Raw genomic sequence first — 24,267 nt, forward strand, 5'->3', positions numbered from 1 at the left:
TACACTGAGTCAGAAAATTATTTTAATAGTTACAAAACATCTTTTTTTTTTTCCACAGAATCAGTATAAAATAGCAGTTGATTTCTCCATAATTATCAGAATTATTTGTACTTAAGGTCTTGGCTAAGTGGGGCTGAAATCAACAAAAGGTCTTGGACTGTTGGCTCAGAAATCATCCTAGGAAGCCCACCTTGTTGATGTCTGTCATGCTTAGCTCTTATGAGATGTCCCAGTCCTTTTTTAAAAAAAGTATCTTTTTATTCATTCTTTGGAGGCTTGAAGTGAATTCGGCAGCGTTCATTGAACACCTAAGGTATTTAAACAGAAACAAAAGTCGTTGAGTCATCTTGTATAAATCAAGCCTGGAACTAAATTAAATTTGGCATGGTTCAGGACGATATAACCATTTTTATCCCAGGTCAACAGATTTAGGGAACAGAGAATTTTCCTCAGGAGTTCAAACTGACTTATAGGAACTAAGAATACAAAAGACTTTGATATCCATTTATAAGATAATTTTGATTTTTTAATAAAATTTATATTATTCAAGGAAAAAAATCACAAGCTAGCTTATTTAGTAATAGTAACTAACAAACATTTTCATTACATATTCTGGATTTATTTTGGACAGTTAGAAAAAAATATCTAAAATGGTTTAAGATAAAGCTTTTCCCCCCTCTTTTTATAATGTAGATTTTATTTAGATATCTGTTGTGATTTTCCAAATGAGTATCGGATCCTTTTCACAAGTAGGTATACTTGAAGAGAGATCAGTCTTTGCTAAATGGTGTAAATTTATAAAATGTTTTGTTCTATTTACTTTGCTTCCTAAAAATCTAAACAAATAACATATCATAAAAGTTAAAAGAACATTCTATTATTGTCTGTCAATATGGAACTGGGTTAAATAAAAATTTTGGTATAGCCATTCAATGGAATATAATGCAAATAAAAGAATAAGAAAGTTCTGCATGTTCTGATTTGAAAAGATCTCCAAGATACATTAAAGAAAAAAAAGTGTGGGCAGTACACTTTCATAGATGTGACAAATACACACACACATACATAAAATTAGAAAAGGTGCAAATATCTAAAAGCATGTACCATAGTTTCATAAGGAAAGGAAAGGAGGTGGCCGAAAGGGAGGAGTGAGAAGCAGAATTTTTACCATATTTCGTTTAATATTTATTATTTTTTAAAGATATTATTTATTTGACAGAGAAAGACACAGCAAGAGAGGTAACACAAGCAGGGGGAATGGGAGAGGGAGAAGCAGGCTTCCCGCTGAGCAGGGAACCCCACAACTCTGGGATCATGACCTGAGCCAAAGGCAGACACTTAACGACTGAGCCACCCAGGTACCACTCATTTAATATTTTTAAAAGATTTTAATCGTGCCTAAAAATTTTAAGTGTCCAAATAAAAAATTTTAAAAATCTAAAAGAATTTCTTCTTAGAATTTGCCCTCATACTTCATTGATATAAGGAACAAATCATTTTTAAGGTTAAAAACCAAAATAAAACACACAAAACAAACGATATTGGCCACTGTTGACTACCATAAAAAAATAAAAGAAAAATCTACATAGGAGCTTTCATGATACTGGTTATTATTCAATCTCTTAAGCTGGGTGGTAGATACATGAATGTTAATTTTATTAATATTCCTTAAATTCTACATGTTACATACTCTGATATGTGTTATCTCACAATTAAAAGAAAAAAAATGTAGAAATTACATGGACTCTTACTGGCCCTTTCATCTTATAGCTCATCTCTTGTTAGTTTCCAGCCCTGACATTTCCCTTAAGTTCCCAATGCTCAGACGGGGGGAGGCTTCACATGAGTGGCCTTGGCACCCCGGGTGGGATGATATATATGACTTGGCCAAACTTCTCCAAATCCTTTTCCTAAATGCCTTCCTAACCACTTTTGCTGACCTGCGGCAACATAGCTACATTTTCTTTTTTTACAATCAAGTAGGGAACCTGAGTTTTTGTAGACTGGATGAAACATATCTTCTCTAAAACTAGCATCAAATCTAAAAATGCTTCACTTGGGTGCCAGGGTGGCTCAGTCGGTGAAGTGGCCTGCTCTTGATTTCAGCTCAGGTCTTGATCTTAGGGTTGTCAGTTCAAGCCCTGCTTTGGGCTCTACACCAGGCACCTACCAGGAGCCTACTTAAAAATAATTAAAAAAAAAAAAAGTAATAATGAATAAAAATGCTTCCCTCTTCCCCCTACATTTGATATGTATCAGCCTCTCCACTGAGTTTTTCAAACCAGATATTCATTGTACCCCTCCCCTATCCCATCCTAAGAGTAAATATTATTTCTCTGGAGAACATAAATGAACAAACACCAGACTCTTTCAAGTAGCAAACACCTTCTCGCGTTGGTAGAAGGGGCAGGAATATGAAACCTTGGCAAAGAGGATGGCATAAGGAAAAGTGATACAGCAAAGAAAATCAATTTGTACTTTGCAATTTATTCATAGCTCTGCAAGCTGGGACATTCTAGCTTGTGTTCAGTTAACCTCTGTGTTTAACCTCATTCCATTGGTCAATTTCAAAGGATGAAAGAGAATTTTCAGTTCATTCCTTCAGATTTAATAGATTATTTCCCTTTGGAAATCTCTCAGTTTTTAGAGAAGGGTATACAGATACACGATTTCATACAACTAAAGTAAGCATTTTATGATTTTTGACTACAGGTAAAGTCCTGGAATCCTGGTCCCCCAATCTAATTCCTATTCAGAACTATGCAGGTGGTAATAAGGAACACGTGAACCTGGGAGCCATAAAAAGCCCTATTATCAGATATCAGAAAAGTTATGTACAAATAAGTTTCATGATCAACATGTTAGAAAGCAAGCAACTGTGAAGGGTAGCTAATGATATGAAAATTTATGCAAAGTAATAGGACTCAAAAAGGCTAATTTTAACAAATAACACAACTGAAGGTTCTAAGTTAAGTAGTAATAACCCTAAATAACAAGTATGCCCATAATTAGTATTAAGAAACATACAGAATGTCTCCAGTTCTATTACCACGACATGTCATACAATCTACCATATGACTGTAAAGCTGCTTCTTATAAGACGGCTCTATTTGGATGCCAACTGCACCCCTTCTCAAAGTTAAACCTTCAGTTGGTTATAAATGAAAGATGTCTATTCTCAAGAGCCCCAAGGCACTGCTTACTCCCCCTCCCTTGGTTTCCCTCTGCTAGATCAGTTTCCTTCATAGTTCTCTCCAAGCACCAGTATTATTTTATACCTTCCAGCTCCTGTCATTTACAACTTCTTCAACATTCAGTTCTGACTGCATCCATTTCAACTGTAAAAAGGAAAAAAAAAAAGTTAGAGTTACGAAAATTCAAATTAAAGAGCTAAAACCAAATTCTATTCACAGTTTCCTAATAAAAGGAGCTCCTGCTGCTACATTCTTTGTTAATGGTATCACCTGGGCTCGATCTTGGACAGAGCCCATTCTCCCCATATCCAATCAGGGGCTAAATCTTCTAAAGCCATGGTTCTCAAGCATATTATAATCACCTTGAGAGCTCTTATAAAAAAAAAAAATCAAATATCCAGGTACTTCACAAAAGGAATACAAATGACCAATAAACATATTTTTTTAATGTACAATCTTACTCATGTATAAAGAAATGCAAATTAAGCCATAATATGACAAAAATTTTTAAAAATGAGTACATCTGATAAAACCTACTACTAGTGAGGGTATGGAAAAAGATACACTCATACATATTTTTAGTGTGGAGGGCAATTTGGTAAGATTTATAAAAACACAAATTCACATGTCCTTGAACTCAAGAATTCCAGTTCTAGTTACTGATTCTTTAACAGTGATTTGCAAAGACAGCACAGAGAACTAAAAAGGAGAAGGAGCTGGCAACCTAATTTGGATGAGAAAAAAAGAATCAGGAAGAAAAACAGAGAAGAGAAGGGGAACATAAAAGGCCCAAAAGATCTAGGAAGGCATGAGCTTTCCACACCTTGAGCGTACAGCCAAAGGTCCGAGGCTAAAGACACTGAAGTCTTTCTAACATTCTTGATAACTGCCAACTTAAACACACCATCAGAAAAGAAGCCAATTCCATTGCCAGGCCCAGATGACCAGGCCCATCAAACTCCTAGTCACTTCTAGTCACAGAAACTTAAAAGAAAAGAAGCTAGCTAGTTCCAGAAAGGAGGCCTGAAAATATTCAGGAAAATTAGGAGAAAAATGCATGAGCTACAGGTCAAAGCAGCCAAGAGGTTAAAACTAGGATGATTTCCTTAGGACAAAGTCAAGACTCAGGCCAGGAGATTTGGGAACAAAATGCCAGAGAGCTAGACAAGATCTAGGCAACCATGAGTCAGGGACCCAGACCAAAGAACCTGACTAGTCAGGAGCAGAGCTCAGGCAGGACGTTTAAGCAATGCACATGTAACACTAATAAGACAGGAACTTAATACTGATCCACCGGCTCCTTGTAAACTCCCTTGCTAGACTCGGAAGCAGTGTCAGAGTATAGACAGGAGGAATGAGAGGAAGGACTATATTTCTGACAACCAGTATTGTGCTATATAGTAACAAGCCTGAAGAGGCCCATCTGCTTACATCAAAGCAACCTCAGTTTCAGACTGTAATCAGCTACATGGACCAGAAATCATTAAAACTTCACTGCTCTGTCAAAGCCTGAACTGAATGCCAAAAAATTAACAAGCTCAGTCAAAAAACAGGGTCAAGGGACGCCTGGATGGCATAGTTGGTTAAGCCTCTTCCAACTCTTGGTTTCAGTTCAGGTCCTGATGTCAGGGGCGTGAGATGGAGCCTCACATTGGGCTCTGTGCTCAGTGCACAGTCTGCTTGGAATTCCCTTTTCCTCTCTCTCTGCTCCTCCTGCTCATGGTCTTTCTCTCAAATAAATAAAATAAGTCTTCAAAAAGACAAAAAAACCCAAACAAACAAAAAACCAGGGTTAAAACATGCCACTAGGACAGTCTTTAATTGCTCTCAAATATTTAAAGGGAAGTCATGCAGAAACAGGTTTAGACTTATCCTATATACCTGCAGAGGGAAGATTACGGAGCAGTAACCACATGTTACAGGGAGACAGATTTTCACAATATATAAGAAGATCTCTGAATAATTACAACCACCCAAAAAGAGAATGCACTGCTACAGAAGATTCGAGTGCTCTTCCTCCCCTGCCCCCTTAAGTAGTGTTAAACAAAAGGTGGAAACCACTGGTTGGGAGACACTGTAAGGAGGATTAACGTAACAAACATGGAGTCCCAGAGACTCAAAAAGGAAAGGAAAGCAACTACTGAGTGTATCAGGGATATGCAAGTTCCTACACACATTATATAATTTAATCCTAATCCCTAAAAATGAAAGCGTAAGAAGTCTCGACTCCATCTTACAAAATAAAAATCCGATAATTTCAGGGCAATTAGTTTACAAGTTTACAAAGCCACCACGTTGTGGATGGGATTTACTTCCCTAGAGCTATCTGCCTTTATACTCCATGTTTTTTCTATTCTTGAGTGCTGCAGACATTACAACCAACTTCTAATGCAATTTCAGTGCCACCAACAAAATGCTACCTCTGAGATGGTTGTTTTTGAGGCTCTAGGTCTGAAACTGGTAAACTTCCTTTCAAAGGTCACTAATAGGTGACAATCATACAGTTCCAGCAAGGAATGTGTTTTTTCTGCGTTAAGGACTCAAGGAAAGAACTGGGACTTTTAGAATGGTGTTTCTGCATATAGGTTTGTTCACTTAAGTAATCAGAATTTGACTATCAGTCACAATTTAACGTACAAACACTGAATCCAGAGTCAGAAGAGATGGGTGAAAGTCCCAGCTCTACCACTTACTAGTTTGTGACTCTGGGGATGTCAGTATCTCTGAGTCTCAGTTCCCTCATTCGGAAAAGGAAGAGGTAGAGCTGGATCATCTCTAAGAGTTCTCTTTCTGATTCCATAATCTTCATGACAAACTTGAAAATTTTAAAAAAAATTCAAGCTTCCTTGCTTGGTTAAGTACTACTCATGGTCCCCCTCTAGTTCTACACAGTATCAGTCAAGACAGCTACTTTTTAGAACTCGCTAACTGGTTTCTAAAACTACTCCGTGCAATGGTCATCCTGATGATTCTCTCTGGACCCTAAAGACTAAAGGGCAGAAATGAGGGTGGCCCAAATTATGTGATATGTCACTCCCAAGTACTCAGTGGTTCCTGAACTTTGCTCTCCAATAACAAGAGTCATTCTAGTCTTTGTTTAACTTAACGTGCAAATACTGAGTTTTCGGTTTCGGATACAACAGCCCTGCCCCGCTGTTTCCTTTGTCAATATCTTCAAAACTCTGTTAAAATACAAAATCCATAAATAACTAGATTTTAACCTGCTTTATATAAAGACTTTATATAAAGTCTGCTTTATATAAGACTTCTTAAACACTGAGTAAGATGACCATTACAGCATAAATTCACTGTCTGAGGAACCCACCACTGCTTGATGCATGGGCAGGTATGGAATACAGGACTGAAGCAGTTGTCATGAACAAGGAGAGCAATGAAGACAGGGGCTGAATCCCATACCCAGCAAGACAGGCTGCATCGGCAGGATGACTGAGCAAGTGCACATACTCGCCTGTGGGCAGTTACAAGAATAACGGCTTGAGAGAGATGATAAGGTCCCCTTTTCAAAGTCTGGCTACATCTACTAAACAAATGTCAGGCTTCATGACTGTTTAGTAATGAAAAACACGATTCCATCCCATACTGGATTTTGCCTGACATGCAAGGATCAGTAAGTCACCTAGTGTGCCATCTGAAAACATAGACATGATTTTGGTAATTGCTCAGTGGTCGACCAACATATATAACGGGCAAAGGAACCATGTACCCAACATTCTTGCCAAACGCTTCAGGGAAAAAAACGCCTCTGTGTGGTAGAAGGGAAGGAAAACAGGGAAAGGAGGGAAGGAGGAGGGAGAAGAGGGGTGGAGAGACTGTATTGCAAAGGAGGTGGGGCAAAACGTAAACAATGGGTGAATATAGGTAAAGGGTACATGTGAGTTCCCTGTACTATTCTTGCAACTTTTCTGTAAGTTTGAAATTATACCAAAATTAAAAGTTACTCTTTAAGCACCACCCCCAAAAGGAAAACAGAAATGCATCCCACATAATAAAATATGGTACACATTTCAACTGTTTTCTTCACATGTCACCATTAAGGGCTATAAAGAAACAGTTCTGGTCTATTTATCATACTCTGAGGCCCACACCCTATCTACATTAGCTGACTTTGGGAAAATAAGGCTTTCTCTGACATATCACTCAGTGGACACTTCCTGTTTTCTTAAAAGCGAAAACTGCAGGGATAGGAGATGAAGTGGAAACAAAAAAGTGTCCAAAAAGGGCCAAAGACTCATAGCAACTTCTCTGCAGTAGGGAAATGAATTATAATGAGGTTCTAGTATATCTGGTTATATTCAAATAGTACTATATTTTTATGGCTGAAGAGGGTAATAATCTGAAATAGCTGTACTGCATTTCAGCAAATTTCTACAGATGAAACCAGAGGTAACTACTCTCAAAATGTAAATATATTTTTAAAAGTTTATTCGCAAGTCAAGCCTTTAAACATTGATACAGATATGATTTCCCCAGATTTCTGATGTGGTGTTGGGTCTGTACTAATCCTTTTATCTTTAACAGTATAACATATAAAGAAATGGAAAGAATTTATGACTGACTGCTTCTTTAAACTAAAGCTGCTACACTGCATATATGCATGAAATGCACATTAACTTAGCAATTAATATCTAAATGTAATAAAATAAAGCCCACTAAAAATGAAGTATTACTCTCCTGGTCACTTTTTTTAAAAAGTAATGACCAGGGTGCCTGGGTGGCTCAGTCGTTAAGCATTTGCCTTCGGCTCAGGTCATGATCTCAGGGTCCTGGGCTCAAGCCCCCAAAGGGCTCCCTGCTCCGCTGGAAGCCTGCTCCTTCCTCTCCCACTCCCCCTGCTTGTGTTCCCTCTCTTGCTGGCTGTCTCTCTCTCTCTGTCAAATAAATAAATAAAATCTTAAAAAAAAAAAAAGTAATGACCATCTCTCGCTCTAAAATGTTCATATTAAAAACTGCCTTTATAAAATCTTAAAAAAAAAAAAAAACCCTGCCTTTATTAAATTTGGAAATCTACGGCTCAGAAATGTAAATCTTGGGGCGCCTGGGTAGCGCAGTCGTTAAAAGCGTCTGCCTTCGGCTCAGGGCGTGATCCTGGCGTTATGGGATCGAGTCCCACATCAGGCTCTTCCGCTATGAGCCTGCTTCTTCCTCTCCCACTCCCCCTGCTGTGTTCCCTCTCTCGCTGGCTGTCTCTCTGTCACATAAATAAATAAAAAATCTTTAAAAAAAAAAAAAAAAAAAAAGAAATGTAAATCTTGTTCAACTTACCTTTGTCTGTTCTTTCCTAAGTTGCTTTAATAACGTTAAATCATCCAAATTCTTTTCTCTCTCTTCTCGGAGGCGTTTTACTACTGATGAGGTCTGAGCTATACAATTTTTTATGACTCTGTCCCTGCTGGCATGAGCTTCCCTCAACTAAAAGAACAAAGGAACAAAAGAGAAAAATCACACCAATTTTTTACATTTTAGTGTCTTTTAAAAATCTTATTTTTAGGTTACAGCAACGTAATACTTTCTAAACACTTTTTAAAAACGGAATCTTTGGAAGTGAAGATTTTGCTGAACCAGCGAAATCACCTAAAAACAGATCAAAAAAAGCACCTCTCCTGGTGGAAAGTACGTGGTCGGGTTGCCTTCCTCCTCAATAGGCTTCTGGGACTTCCCACTCCTTGCCCTGCATTTCCCACAAGGGGCTTTTCATTTCAGCCCCTTCTCCCTACATTCCTCTCCCCAGTTTTCCAACCCTGTGTGGTGTTTTTCTACCCTCCACCCACCTCCACGCACCTCTGGGGCCACTACTGCTATTCTTCCTCTCTTTTTTTGTCCTTTCGTCAGCCCCGTGTTGTCACTAGGTGCAAGAAATTGTAAAGTAAGTGATGTAGAGAAGCAACTCGTTACAATAAAGAGAAACAAAGAATGCTACATTCATCTAGGCAAGACCGAGCCCTTTCCAAGATTTTGTAGTCAAGTGTCAATACGGAAAAACTGTGGTTCCATCAACTGTGTGTACTGACTGAAAGACATCTGGCAGGGCAATTCCTTACAGAACTTTCATCTTTATGTAACAAATACAACAATTTGCATCTATTTTCTTCCTTGATTCACAAAGTATGATGGTCATGACTCAAATACACTCCCATGATCATAACCAAATTCTGATGACACCCCAATAATCTGGGGGAGGGGAAAAACAAAGTGCTAAAATAATATGTAATACCATTATTATTAATGGAGCATTAAAAAAAGTGATTCACCTCCAACTAAAATTTAGGTGTTAACTTGCTCCAAGTAATCATGTTATATCATTCCTTCTTCCCTCTGAAGAGAGAAGATCTTAATGCTATACTAGTGATAGTTATACTAGGGATAACCTAGTACACCTATATTTATATAAAATTTAGGACTAAACCATATTATAACCATTCTTCATAAGTTATCTCAAACACATCTCTTAAATGATCATCTCAGGACCCTGAAGTTAAGAATTACTGGTCTAATATGCACCAGGAAAAACTAAACCTTTGCATTTCTAGAGTGCAATAACCCTAAAAGTGCATTGGTTATAAATCATACCTATGTGAAGAGAAGGGAATTAAAACAATAGACATTAGCCCCACCTATAGCAGATTTCTCTAATATGCTACTTTTTTTCATCTACTAGGATTCACAAGGACAGCCCAAGGCCTATATTTCATTGGCTAATATGCTGCTTCTGTTACTTGTTTCCTCCTTCAGGTATAATTCCAGAAAATGAAAGGAGCCATTGAGGGTAGGAAACTTCCCAAAATAGAGTAAGAAGAACCACTGTTAAAGTCAAGAAGCTCTCCCTGTGTGAGACTGGCTAAATAATTAGTATTTCCAGGCTTCGGTGTCTTCTTTTGCAAAATTATGGATTATGAGTAAATCATCGCTAACATCCTTTCTACCTCTAAAATTTAAGGGTAACTCGACTCAATACACTGCTCAGACGTCCAACAATTGGTGAAATTGCATTAGCACCAACTAGGAGTCTGTCACAATATTTTCATTTTTCTATCTGCACTTTAAAATCAAATTCAAATTGTGTACATTTTATTAAAATGTTCAATACTTTCCTTTCAGTCTCTCTCACCACAGAGTTTCTTCCCTTGTTGGGCTTTCATCCACTGTTCCCCTCTTTAACTTGGCCCCTTTCCTGTGGATACACTTCTAAGCTGAAGATCACCCTCTGACCCTCAGCTGTGTACTTTTCCTTCAGATTAGCCCCACTGTGAACCCACAGAAATCACTGAGCAAATCATCTTTTACTCTGTATTATCAGTTATTTTAGTCTCACTTTCATGACCATCCTTCAACAAAATTCAGAATTAAGAGCCATCAGCAAGAGGAATATGCATGGACTTCTGCACACGTATGTCAAAGAAATGAGGACGCTTGATAACTAGTAATAAGACTGTGTGATATAAGCTTACCAGAGAAAAACATAGCACAAAACCAGACTTATTAGCTCATTAGTAATTCAGATGTTTCAGAAGTTGGGTCACATGAGAATTGTTTCTAATATACAAAGTGCTTGTCAAAGGAACAAAGATAAAATTAATCAAGAAACTTGGTAAGGTAAAAGGCAAGGCCTTTGGTTAGAGGAGAAAATTCCTGAATGATAACCATTATCATAACCATACTTCCTTTGATTTGGGGTAAGCAATTCTGAAATGAAGGCATTTGGGATGGGGCAGGAAAATGATTCAAAACTAGTCTAGGGGCGCCTGGGTGGCACAGCGGTTAAGCGTCTGCCTTCGGCTCAGGGCGTGATCCCGGTGTTATGGGATCGAGCCCCACATCAGGCTCCTCCGCTATGAGCCTGCTTCTTCCTCCCCCACTCCCCCTGCTTGTGTTCCCTCTCTCGCTGGCTGTCTCTCTCTCTCTGTCAAATAAATAAATAAAATCTTAAAAAAAAAAAGAAAAACTAGTCTAAAGGGTCTACCTAGGACTTCCCAGTTTTATTTTACTTCACCAAAACTCTAAGAAGTTCTTTTAGTCAAATTTTCACCTACTCTATCTTTTAACCATTATTTTAAAACAATGTCTTTTGCCTTTCAGGGAAACAATGCCAACAGTTTTCCTGATTATAGTTTTTTGATGTTTTTTTTTTCCAGAACAAAGGTTGATTTTAAATTAACTCTACAGTAAATTCTAATTTCCCAAACATCATTTGTTTTAGAACCCTGATGATGACCCTTGGTTTAACTATCATTAAAAACAAAATAAAAATTACTAAGTTTTTGTCATGCACTTTGTTTTAAATCTTCCTCTAGAACTTCTGACAAAAAGATGCAAGGGGAAACATATCACTTAAAAATATATTCCAAAAATTCATTATATTAAAGAGATACCTTTAAGAATTACCCTAAATCAATCACTGTGACACCAATAATAGTTTTGCATTTGTAAAGCACTGTTCCAAGTGCACAGACTTTTTAAGGTTCAGCACTGATTTTTATGTTTATCTTGAGACTAAAGAATGTACAGCTAGAAAAACTTCATAGATTCAGGGAATATGCTCTAATAAGGGTATCTCACTGAAATTATTTTTATTAAGAGTATACTTTTAAGATGTGGAATTTCTACAATTAGTGCTTCATAACAACTTTGCTGATCATCTGCTATGAAGAAGTATTACCATTAGAGAGTACAAACATTCCTTCCTCAACTATAGAAGGAAGGGTTGGGGCTAAACAAAGTCAAGGTAACCTTAAACAACCTGGACGTTTCACAGAGTTCCACTCTTAACTGAGAGAATATTTAAGGGAACTCAGTGGGACTTCTTAGCATGGGCAGTCTGCTGCAGGCTCGATCATTGGCACAAAACTACTAGATAAACCATCCTTTTTCTGATGGTCATGTTGCTGGAGCCCTTTAGGGTACAGACAGAGCAAAACCCAAACACATACTCGAGAGTATCCAAAACAGAAAGATCCTAAATATCCAAAACAAAAGGTTCTAGTATGCAAGAGTATCCTGGTTCAACAAAGGGATAAGGAAGAACAACAACAGTAATAGAAGCAGCAAACATTTATACGTGACATTTAGTACAGTAAGCACTTCATATTACCTCAGTTAGGCCTCTAACAACCCTATGAACTAGGTACTATTATGATATTATTTTACAAATAAGGAAGCTGAGGCAAAAAGTTATGTAACATGTTCAAGGTTACCAGCTAGGAAGCAGCACAGGTAGGTTTTAATCTAGATGTGGAATCCATGTCGTTAATCCCTACACTATAAATCTTCAAGTTAATAAAAAGATTGTAAATGGAAACAACTGAATAGGTTATAGAGATTAAATGGGTAGTGAGATCATACATTTCTAGTTCTTCAGACAGAGCTACCCAAAGAAACAAAGTGAATTGTCAAACAACATCAAAATAAATTAGGGCTTGGATTCTGGCTCCCTACTTCCAATACTGGATTCTACTCATTAAAGCCCACAACCTTAGAATTTTCAAGCCACAAGAATTACCTGACCACTCAATGAAATAACATACTTTCATATAAAAGCAGAATAAAAGTATCAGCAATTATTAATGCTTTGAATTTAATTGATATGAATAAGCTTATCCAAAACTGACTTTTTTTTTCATACTTGAGAAATAAAATTTAGGTTTTAAGTAATACCTTCTTTACAAGAATCCAAATAGTAATTTTGTGCTAAAGAAGCAAATGCCATTTGAACATTAGCTTCCAAGTTAATGAAAAGATATACATAAATTATAAAAAAAATACTTAGCTTCATTATTATTTCTCTTTGCTTTTGGAAATTACAAAGAGACATAAAGGGAATCTTTAAGAGGCAATGAAAAAATATGTACTTGAGAAACCAGAGCCTCAGGAAAGGACAATTTATTTGTGGCTTCTGTCCCAACTACCAAGTGCTTCTCCTTTCTGAAGATTGAGGGAAAAAGATACAGAAAGTGTGAAGGGTTTTAATTCTTCATTGTATCAGGTGTCTGGCTTCCTAGGATTGATTCATTCAAAGCCCTTGCTCTTGTTCCACTGTTTTACTTGACTGTCTCACTCTCTCCTTCATTCCCTGGTGCATAAGGTTTCCTTAAATTAAAGGCCACCCATGAAGGGGCCAAAAAAACTACTGCTCTGATTCCTTAGAACGGTCTTTTCACAGACTTGTGCATAAGATCACACATTTTCTTTAGTTGGTAACAACCAGACCAAAACTTATACACACCCTCAGATGTAGGCAAGAAAACATGAAGATGTCATACTTTTTATCCAGTTTATATGTCAATTGGTTTCTTATTTTGCCTGCAAAGAAAGGCATAAAGGAAGCACAAAAGACTCAAAAGATACACTTACAGACTCATAAAGTTGTTTACAGGTTTGGCTTGCATCAATTTTCCCTGCAAAGGAAGCTGTTGGAACCGTAGTGTTTAATTCATGTACTATTCTGTCATCAATCGTCCTCATCACCTTGAGTAATTCCTATATATGTTTAAAATAAAAGAATAATAACCTGAATGGAAAGTTAAGTGATAAAAAAGAAACATTTAAACAAACAAAAAAAAATATATAAAGTTCTTGGATATTTTACAACTTTGTAAGTTAGGAGTAGAGAAACCATGCCAAATTTAGTGCGACCACAGGAAAACCTTTATTACAAGAATAGTAGGTTATGTAATAGTAATTCTAAGAATGGGCGCCAACTCTGTTTCCTTGGCTTAGATGTAACCATCTCAAGGGTCAAGATTGTTTTACTCACTTTTAAACCCCACCTGCTGACACAGTGCTTAGCAAACTGTGAGTGCTCTTTCCATCCCCAGCATACAGCCAATAAAGGGTTCTACTGAACTCCATTACCTCAAATTGTCTCAAACAATCCAGCATAATTGCTTGCTCTATTTCCTCTTTGTCTATCATTCTAAAATGTGGTGCTAGATAGAAAAATTCTGCAAAGATACACGAGAAAACTCAGTAGTGGTTCACTTGTAGAAAATAACCTTTAACCTTTTAGTCTTTTTGTTTTTTTAGCTTTTTACTATGATTGCGTATTATTTTTGTAACAAAAACAAGTAAAACAAAGCATGCTGCTTGAGAAGGAATCAAACCTCTTCATGGCTTTCTTGTTCTTAGAACAAATAAAAATTAGTTTAAACTTTTCTTAGTGACCCTACTCATTTCCCAAGGATCTTTTCCTCCTAAGAAGGCTCCAACTCTCAAAAAACCAACCAAAAGAAAAATAATACCAGAAGGGCAGAGGACTTAGAAAGACTCTGGTAAGTATACCTACCCAGGATAGTCCCTTCTCTCTACATTTTGATTAGGGTACTTCTTTTCACTTGTCACTAGAGAAAGGCTGGGCATCACCTACGCTCCGTCTCCAGAAAACACAAACTCTAGAACCCTTTTCTTTTCTTTTTGTTTCTTAAATTCTCCTCTTTGCCCCCTAGCCCAGCAAAACATAATGACTGGAAAAATCATCAGGAAAACAGAAGCATATAATACTAGAAATATATGTATTAAAAACCCCCACAAGTTAACAGTCAATATTAAAGTGTATTAAAATCAACTTGGGTCGATCCTCTGCCTCGTCTCCTTCAATATACCAACCATTTCTTTCCTTTGCCAAACTGAAATCCAAGACTGAAACCAACTTCTTCATTTCTTTCTTCATCCATTTGTTAAAGTAAAAGCTTTTATTATGATTAAAGTATTACATAGTCATTTTAGGAAAATCAGAAAAACTTACAAATAAAAATCATCCACAGTTAATCATTATTAATATTATAAGATGTACCTTTAGTTTCTTCTGTACATATCTATGAATATTTTTATAAACCTGAGGTCCTTTGCAACACTCTAAAGTCCTGCTTTATGACATTATACCATGAGCAATTTGCCCTTGTTACTAAAAGTGCCTTGAAGACATTTTTAATAGCTGCATAAATACCCTGTGGAGGTATCATAACCTGTAAGACCACTTGCCCAATAATGAATATTTAGGTATTTCCAATTATAATAACCATTTAAGCCATCCAGTCTAAATCTGCAGTTTAGATTCTGTTCCTATCAGTCCATTAATCTTTAATTAGTAATTTAATGGCCTTTTTAAAGATCTCAATCTAGAAGTTAAACAGCTTATAGAGGGCTCATAATTTAGACTAGTAAGACACAGGCAAATGTCAGGTCTAAAACCAACTTCACTATCTTACCCACTCTTCCTGTATCTTTCTATTTTTGTCAATAATAGTATTATTCTCTATAAACTGGAATTCTTAAGGGATAATCTCAACATATTTACTAAGCAACCGCTACTTTAAACGTTTTTAGTACAATGGAGGATATATGTGTCTGAGCAGCAAATTCCAAACAAATGGTGGCAGCACTATTTAGTGTCAAAAACCAGGTAAGCAGTAGTAGTAGCAGACAGGGACCTTCCTTGCCAACCTCAGCACCTGTAACTTGACTATTCAAAAAGAAGCAGCAGCCGCCGCCACCTCCTTTAAAAATCTCTCTTTTCCCCTATCTAAACCGAAATGATCTGCTGAGGCCGAGGTTTAAGTTATACGTTTTAGATAAAGCTTTCCTTGGCTGAGAGTCCTCAGCAATCTTTCTTCTTTAAACATACGCAGCAGTTAGAACATAGCACAATTCATTTACTAACTCACTCTTCATTCAATAAACATTTGGCAATGTCTAGTATGTGTCAGGCACCACTCTGAACATCAGGGCTACAGTGGTGAGTAAAACAGGAAAAGGTCCTTGCTCTCTGGGAGCAAAATTCTCATAAGGGGAGACAGACAAAAAGCAAGATAATTTTCGTACTGAATAATACTATGAAAACGAAAACAAACTGAGGTAATGGGATAAAGAATGACAGTGCGGCTGAGAGGCTAGCACGTTAGATAGGGAGATCACGAAAGGCCTGAGAATGCAGCATGTGAGCGGAGAACTGAATGATACAACTAAAAGAACACCTGGGGATGTAAGTCAAAAATGATGAGGCAAGAACAAACTTAGAGGTATATAAAGAACTAAAACAAGGCAAGTGGGCTGGGAGTGAATATGGGAGAAAGTGGTGTTAGGTGAGGTCAGAAAGACCAGAAAACGAGGGACAACAGAGACCAGGGAAACAATTAAGGATTCCGTTCTAAAGGAAACAGGGTTTTAGGCAAGGGAATATAAAACATGATTAATTTTTTAAAAGATAACTTTGCCTCTATGTGGAGAATGAATTATAAAGAAGAGAATGGAAACAGGGGGACTATACAGCAGACTACTATAGTGGTCCAGGCAGGAGATAAAGATAGTTTGATTGAGAGGTAGCAGTCAAGTTAGCAAGAGGAAGCTGGATTCTGGATATATTTTGAAAATAGAGTGGATAAAACTTGCTGATGAATTGGTGGTAAGGATGAGAAAAGAAAACAAGATGACTGTTAGCTTTGAGGCCTGAGCAACTGAATGGATGGTAGTGCCATTAACTGATGTTGGGGAGAGACTGGGGGAGGAAGAGATTTGGAAGGAATGAGAAGATCAAGGTTCTGTTATGACGCACAGGATATTTGATGATACTTAGGATTATTGTTAATTGTGATACTGGCATTGTGTTTAAAATTACAATCTTTTAGAGACACGGACTGAAATATTTACAGAAAAAAAGATAAGGTATCTGGGGTGTGCTGCAAAATAACCTGGATAGAATGAGATGAGTGGTAGAATATAAATGAAACAAAGAGTAGCCATGAATTGATTGTTGGGTACATAGCAATTCATGGTAGCAACTCTCCTTTTGGATAGGACTGAAATTTTGCACACAAAAAAGTTTTTTAAGGTTCTGTTCTGGACGTGTTAAGTTGGAGATGTTTATTAAATATCTGAGTAGACATGTTGAATAGAAAGTTGAAAATACCAGTCTGACACGGAACCAGGCTAGAGTAATATTAACACACTGATATTATTAAAGCCATGAGATGAGAAGAGATCACTGAGGGAGACTGTAGGGAATGGGGGGAGGGGTCAAGAAAGAACTCTAGCAATTAAAGTACAGGAGAAAAACTGTGAAATCACACAAGTCAGAAGAAAGGTTGCAAGGAGGGAATGGTCACTTGTGTTGAATGTTACTTGGAAGTCAAAGAAAGATGTGAACAGAAATTAATTTTCAGATTTAGCAGGACAGAAATCCTGGGTGATTTTATTAAGAGTCATTTGAATAGAATGTTTAATGGACTGAAAGTTAATGTGGCTTATGTACACAGAGTAAGAGAAAACACAGTGTAAAATGAAGCCCACCATTATAGGTCATATTATAGGATTTTAATCTTTTTCCTGAGAGAATAGAGAACCAAAGAAGTGTTTAAGTAAGGCAGGTTACATGATCAAATTCGTACTCTGAAATGATTGCTAAGTATTAAAATATGGAAAATGAATTACATAGGAACAAGAGTAAATGCAAAAGGATCAGTTAGGAGATGAACACAGCAATCTAGGTAAAAGATTACAAAGCTTGACATTCCTTGGAATTTTTATTTACTCTGAACTTTAACCAGTTTTGAGTTTGATCACTAGCTATCTAGCCAAATTCCTCACCATTAAAACAATGTGGACATAAACGTTAAGTTCCTTTATACAGCAATGGGAATTAATCTGCATTAACTAGGTAATTTCACAGTGCTACCAATGGAACCTACAACTGTGGATTTTCAAATATGTCAATTCTCAGTGTGCTAAAGAATCATCAATATATGACCTAGAGCTTGACTATTCATATGGTAGACACTAGCTATATAAGGTTATTCTAATTAAAATTAAATAAATTAAAATATAGTTCCTCGGTTGCACTAGCCACATTTCAAGTGCTCAAGAGCCATATGTTGCTGGTGGATGGCACCAATTTCCACCATCACAGTTCTACCGGGCAGTGCTGAATTCAAGAAACTATAATGACAATTTCTAAACTGATAATGCACTTGTTCAGGGACTGTTGAGAACTATAAGCTATTCTTAAATGTCACAGAAAAGATACTAAAAAAATAAAGATAAGGGGAAAGGGGGTAAGATTCAGAAGGAATTTCTTTCAAAACCACTAAGGCAGAAGGGAAGGAACTATAAACCACCTCACTAGATATACATTTCTTTACAGTGTAAAAAGTGCCAGAGCTCTTAAGGCAACTCCCAAAGGGTCTAGAGAAAAGCTTGAGTGGCCCTCACAGACTGAAAGCAAATGAAGGCTAACACAGACACCAAAGCGCTGCCATTAAATCATGTGTTATTATTCACAAGGATATACTAACTACCTATCTGATGCCTGGTTCCAATGGCATCCTCCTTCCCTTTCTCTCACAAATTCACTAAGAAAATATACAGAAGACACCCCTGAGCAGACATCATACACAATAAACCAGATTCTGATATATCATGAATCTCTCATTTTAGGCTGGCCCTTTAAAATTATTCAGACACTTACTTGGAATTGCATTTTATGTCCTATCTGTAATTGTGGGGTGAAAATCTCCTCCTCTCGGAAGCCAGTTTTGGTACTGAAGGAGTGCCCATATTTAGTAGGGAGGGACAGAGAAAACTTCCTATTGCCCCTATAATTATACTACACTCTACCCCTAAGGTTAATCCTCAGGTAAATTCCTTTTATTATTTTGGGGAGCTCTTAGGGTATACGGGGAGTGGTAAAAAGTCTATTACATGACAGTAAAATAAAAATGTACTCCAAAGAATTATCTGGAATTTATTAAGCTTTTCCCTCCTCATTCTTTGCCTAAAGGCACCCAGCAGTAGATTCCATTCACGTGGTGCTCTTTTCAAAAAGACCTTGTTCTTCAAACAGCGTTTTTATAGCAATGCTCACACTGTGCTCCCCTCACACCAGAAATAGAGACTTGCCTGCAACTACCAGAGTCCTCTGACACCTAGCACCCCCAGCTCAGACAGCAGCTGGACATGTCATAAAAGGAACCATCCTTGAAGTTAGAAAACAGACTATTTCATCCATACCTAATTATCAAAATCAATTGTGTATAAATAAATAAATATTCCTGACAGAAATACCAAGACTTACACATCCTGGGAAAGAATACTTAGTTGATATTTGTTCAGGTGATATATGAAACGGGTCGGAGAGAGGGTCAGGAAGAAGGGAATTCAGGGTGGCAAGAGTGGGGAAAAAACACAGAAATGATAAAGAGCTTGATGTGTTTAGGGAAAATTAAGCCTACGTGGCTGGACCGAAGAGTTAAAACGTGTATTGGAGGTGGCAGTGGTTAGGAAAGAGAAACATGAATAAGGGAGGGTAAGAGATATAACTAAGAAGACTTTAGGACTGGGTTTTAAAAGGTCTTGTATGACATGTTAAGTAGTTTAGACCTAGTCACAGAAGACTGAAATTAGATGCATGGTTCAGATTCTAAAATCCAGAAGATAACAATATGAAGCCATAGTAGTATGGAGATTAGATTGAAGGGGGATATACTGGAGAAAGCAATGACTGCAGACAAGGAGGGATATTGCAAAGCTAACTGCAAACACGTTCAGAGGGTATGAACAAAGACTGTGGCAGTACTGGTGAATGTTCCTAACTTTGACAAAAATGACTCCCTAATCTCACTTGGCTTTCAAGGCCTTCCATAATCTGGTTCCAATCTTTTGTGTAATGCCAATGTGTCCCTGCATAAATCCTGAATTCCAGCAATACTGACTGGCTCTTCCCCCAAATACATAAGATTTTCTGCCTATATACTGTTCCTTCTACCTAGACTTGCCCTGGTCCTGCCCACCTAAGGCCCAACTTAATTACCATTTCTTGATTTATTTCTCTCCGACCTGTGATAGCATTTTATTCATATTCTCAGTATCTTCTACATGTTTTGTACCCTTGCTTGCATTATGTTCCTTATTTTATATTCCGTACACTTAGTCTCCCCAAGTGCCTGGTACCTAACAAGTATCTGTTATGAACTGAACTGTGTCCCCCCCAACACCAAATTCGTATATTGACGCCCTAACCCCCAACATGACTGTATTTGGAGATAGAGCCTATAGGTAATTAAGGTAAAACGAGGTCGTAAGTGTGGAGCCGTAATCCTACAGAACTGGTATCCTTATAAGAGCAAGAGACACCACAGATCTCTCGCGCTCTCTGTGCACAAAGAGGCCATATGAGAACACAGCAATGAGGCCGCAATAGGCAAGCCAGGAAGAGACGGTGAACCAGAAACCAACTCTGACGGGACTTTGATCCTGGACTTTAAGCCTCCAGAACTGTGAAAAAATGAATTTGTTGCTTAAACCACCCAGTCTGTGGAATTTGTTGTGGCACCGCTAGCAGACTAATACAATATCCAATAAATTCTTGCTAAATGAGTGTTCAAATGGAATCCTAGACACTCAATTTTAAACATCCTTCTGGATTTTATTTCATTTTAGAAACAGCATATTTTCCAGGAGTGTTAATCTAACTTTTATAACAGAAAAATAAGAATTGCAAAACTTAAAATACTTTAAAAACTCTTAAGCTTTAAAACATGCACCTACATGGAGAAAAATCAGGACAGTAATTGTAAGAGGGGAGGAGAAGGGATATATGGGCAGGGATTGACTGGGAAGGGGCATGAGAAACTTTTGGAGGTGACGGTATCATTCTCTATGTTGGCAGAGGTTTGTATTACAGGTACACGTAAACATCAAAAAGAATGGTACGCTTAAGACTAGTGCATTTCATTGCATGCAAATTTTAAAGAATGTAAATGAACAAATATTGAATTCTAGTTAATAATATGAATAGTGACATGTTTAGGAGTTAATATGGATGTTTGTAACCTATTTTGAAATGCATCAAAAAAATAAAAAAGGGGGGGCCCTTGGTGGCTCAGTTGGTTAAGTGTCTGCCTTCGGCTTGGGTTGTGATCCTAGGGTCCTAGGATGTAGTCCTGCATCAGGCTCCCTGCTCCATGGGGAGTATGCTTCTCCCTCAGCCTCTAACTCTGTCTTTCATGAATAAACTAAACTAAAATAAAATAAAATAGATTAAAAGGCAGGGGTGCCTCAGTGGCTCAGTCAGTTAAGCCTCTGCCTATGGCTCAGGTCATGATCCCAGGGTGCTAGGACTGAGCCCCCCATTGGGCTCCCTGCTCAGTGGGGAGTCTGCTTCTCCCTCTCCCTGTCCCCTCTGCTCGTGGTCTCTCTCTCAAATAAATAAAATCTTTTTTTTTTAAAAAAAGGTGACTTGATGACTATATTGAGAGATGGATATGATACAGTAAATACAGCAAGTCACTGATTTTGGAATCTAGATGTACATAAGTGTTCACTGTAAGATTCAACTTCTCTATACTGTTTGAACATTTTCATAATATAATTCTAAAGTACCTAAATCTTTTTAATAAAAATACAGGATTTCCTATTTCTCTTCCACAGTATTCAGTGCAGTGCTTTTCACATTTAGGGTACTTACATACAAAATGTAATGGTTTCATAGCTTTAAAAAATACTAACTTTAATTGAGAAGCTGTGAGTATGTCAATTAAACACAGTTTATAATTTTACCCAATTCATCTAAACCTAAATGTTACACTAAATTTTTACATTTTACAGCACCTTTACTTATGTTCATGTGTGCCTGACATGGTTGGGGCAAATGTTCTTATACTTATTTACAATGACGTTAAATGATATGCCAAGGCAGCTCTGGAAAACCAGATCTGACTTTTAACCCACGGTATTCTTCATTATAAACCACACACTTGGAAAAGCTCTAGGAAAACTATCTAAAAACTTGCCCCAGGTTTCATTAATGAAATTCATTTTATGAACTTTTTATTTACATTTTTCTGTGAATGGAATGGTTCTACAAAGCGTTTAGTTTTTGCCCCCCTCACATCTTATGTGATTTCCAAAAGAAAAATGCTAGTGTTTTTTAAGCACTGTTGGGTATTTTAACAGAGAACCTTTGAAATTTAGTTTTAGAGGGGCGCCTGGGTGGCTCAGCTGGTTAAGTGTCCGACTCTTGATTTCAGCTCAGGTCATGATCTCAGGGTCCTGGGACCGAGCTCCTCCACTGGCCAAAGCCCGTGCTCAGCGCATAGTCTATTTGTCCCTCTCCCTCCACTCCTCCACCCGCTTGCGCACAATCTCTCTCAAATAAATAAATAAATAATAAGTAAAAACTTAAAGAAGTTCAGTTTTAGAGATTCAAATAATTAGAGATGGAAGCAGTTTTAAATGTTACCTAACATAATCTTATTCTACAGATTCGAAAGTTTATTCCTAAGTGTTAAGCAATTAGCTCAAGGTTCCAAAGCTGTTAAAGGCAGAAGCAGTATTAGAACCCCGATCATCTAACTCCCTAACCAGCACTCATTTTAATAAACCTTAAAGCTGTCACTGCTCAGTTATTTGAGCTCATTAATTCAAGTCAAGTCATAGTACCAATGTGAAAGACCAAGGCTACAAACGGGCCTGTTAACCTTAAATATTCCATATACTTTATATTCTAATGGTCTTTTCCCATCTTATTTAAGATTTTTACAAGTATCTGTATTTGTCGGGCACTTTGATCACATTTGAAGTTGGCTGCTGTTGTGCTGATCTAATCTGAGGAGCAGCTGAAGAATGAAGAGGGTTCAAGTAATGGTGGAAAAGACCCCACATAAACTTCTCTGGCCAAATACTATTTGTCAAATAACTCAGTCTGTTGAGGTTATCTTCAAGAATACCACTCCCTGAAAAATGGCTCATAGCACAAAACTTCCTACAGACAGATCTGTGATACTTGAAATTATTTTTCATTATCTTTGATTAAACATTTGTAAGGTCATGATTTTTTAAATTCAAGTCTTTATCTAGACAGCAGCACGTTTATGCCTACATTGGAACAGATAACTTTCATAGCAACTTAGCTAGATTCCAGACCCCTGTTCTTTAATTTATAGCCTGATATTAGTCCTAGACCTCTGGTATTCGAATATATATATAAAAGATATAGCCTTTTCCTTAAATGTTACGTTTCCTCTAATTGTTAGGAAGGCAAAAGCACCACAGCAGGTACTAAAATTAATAGCCCCTCCAAGGCTCCAAACGTTCTGCCCCACCAAAATAGTAACTTTTACCAAGTTTTTTTTGTTTTGTTTTGTTTTACCAAGCAAATAAGTTCTCCTTCACTTTCTTCCCTACTTAAAGTAGGAGGGGGACCACAGAGGCTAAGAATTGCGTTCAGGGGTGGCTTAAAAGGTTGTTACAATCCATACCACCCGGCCCAAGCTCGATTTTAGCACCTCGGAACCACCTGGAGTTTCCCCGGGCGGTTAGTCAAGGGCTGGGCGCAGCAATGAGAACCATGACCCCCAAGGAGCTGCCTCGCTCTCTACCGCCAAGCCCGCGCCCCCATGACCTCCAATGGGTGGAGAAAGGAGCCTTGAACTGCCCGCTTCTTCCATAACCGGTCCGCACTCCCTCCCAGGCCACAGCAGGGAACAGGGTACGGGGACAAAAGCAGGGACACGCCTGCCACATGAGGAAAACCCCATCACCTGGAACTCGGCGAACTCCTCACAGTTCACACCGCCACTGGGCGCCGCCATATTGGACAAACGCGAGGCCCCCGCCGCGAGCCAATCACCACGGAGTAAAGGTGTCCGCGTCGCCGCCTAACAAAATTTATTCCGAAGGCAATCAGCGAGGAACCTAAACTAAGCTAAACCAAGGTTGGTCTTTACGCCGGTCTTCATCGACATCCAAACTTTTAGCCCTACCATCCTTCCTTTCGCTTCTACCTCTTTAACACCACCTCCTGGCCCTGGCCTAGCTGTAACGGAGAATATCAGAACTTGAAGGGATCGTTTTACAGCAATCCCATTTTTCTTTCTTTTACACAAAGGGAAAACGGTTTCTTGGTCGCAGCAACCTGGTCGTTCGAGTAGGAAATCTATTCACCTCCCGTCCCTTGAGCACAGGGGCCTTTGTTCGTTAAGAATTTGGAACTACTAAGAAACGTTTTTTTAAAAAAAGACTTTACTGACAGTGTGGGATAAGGGTTGAGTAAGGTGTTCAGGTGTGGAAATAA

At 37.9% G+C, this 24,267-nt stretch overlaps 1 protein-coding gene across 1 annotated transcript; it reads right to left on the minus strand.

Annotated features, from left to right (window-relative positions):
- Positions 1–23,834, minus strand: MIX23 (mitochondrial matrix import factor 23). The gene is made up of 5 exons (XM_008708169.2): positions 23,735–23,834; positions 13,560–13,685; positions 8,478–8,624; positions 3,279–3,338; positions 1–308 (listed from the first exon to the last, which is right to left on the minus strand). Exons 1-5 carry the CDS (start codon positions 23,783–23,785, stop codon positions 258–260), a joined length of 435 nt encoding a protein of 144 aa, XP_008706391.1. The 5' UTR covers positions 23,786–23,834; the 3' UTR covers positions 1–257.
- Between the last annotated feature and the right edge of the window lie 433 nt (positions 23,835–24,267).

Source organism: Ursus maritimus, unplaced genomic scaffold, assembly GCF_017311325.1.
Source record: "Ursus maritimus isolate PB19 unplaced genomic scaffold, ASM1731132v1 scaffold_4, whole genome shotgun sequence".
Classification (NCBI taxonomy): Eukaryota; Metazoa; Chordata; class Mammalia; order Carnivora; family Ursidae; genus Ursus; species Ursus maritimus.

Coding starts and splice junctions, on each gene's coding strand:
- MIX23 (XM_008708169.2), bottom strand. CDS start 23,785: ATGGCGGCGCCCAGTGGCGGTGTGAACTGTGAGGAGTTCGCCGAGTTC. Junction 13,686..23,734: donor AGGAGTTCGCCGAGTTCCAG/GTGATGGGGTTT, acceptor AAACATATATAG/GAATTACTCAAGGTGATGAG. Junction 309..3,278: donor TAAATGACAGGAGCTGGAAG/GTATAAAATAAT, acceptor TAAATACCTTAG/GTGTTCAATGAACGCTGCCG.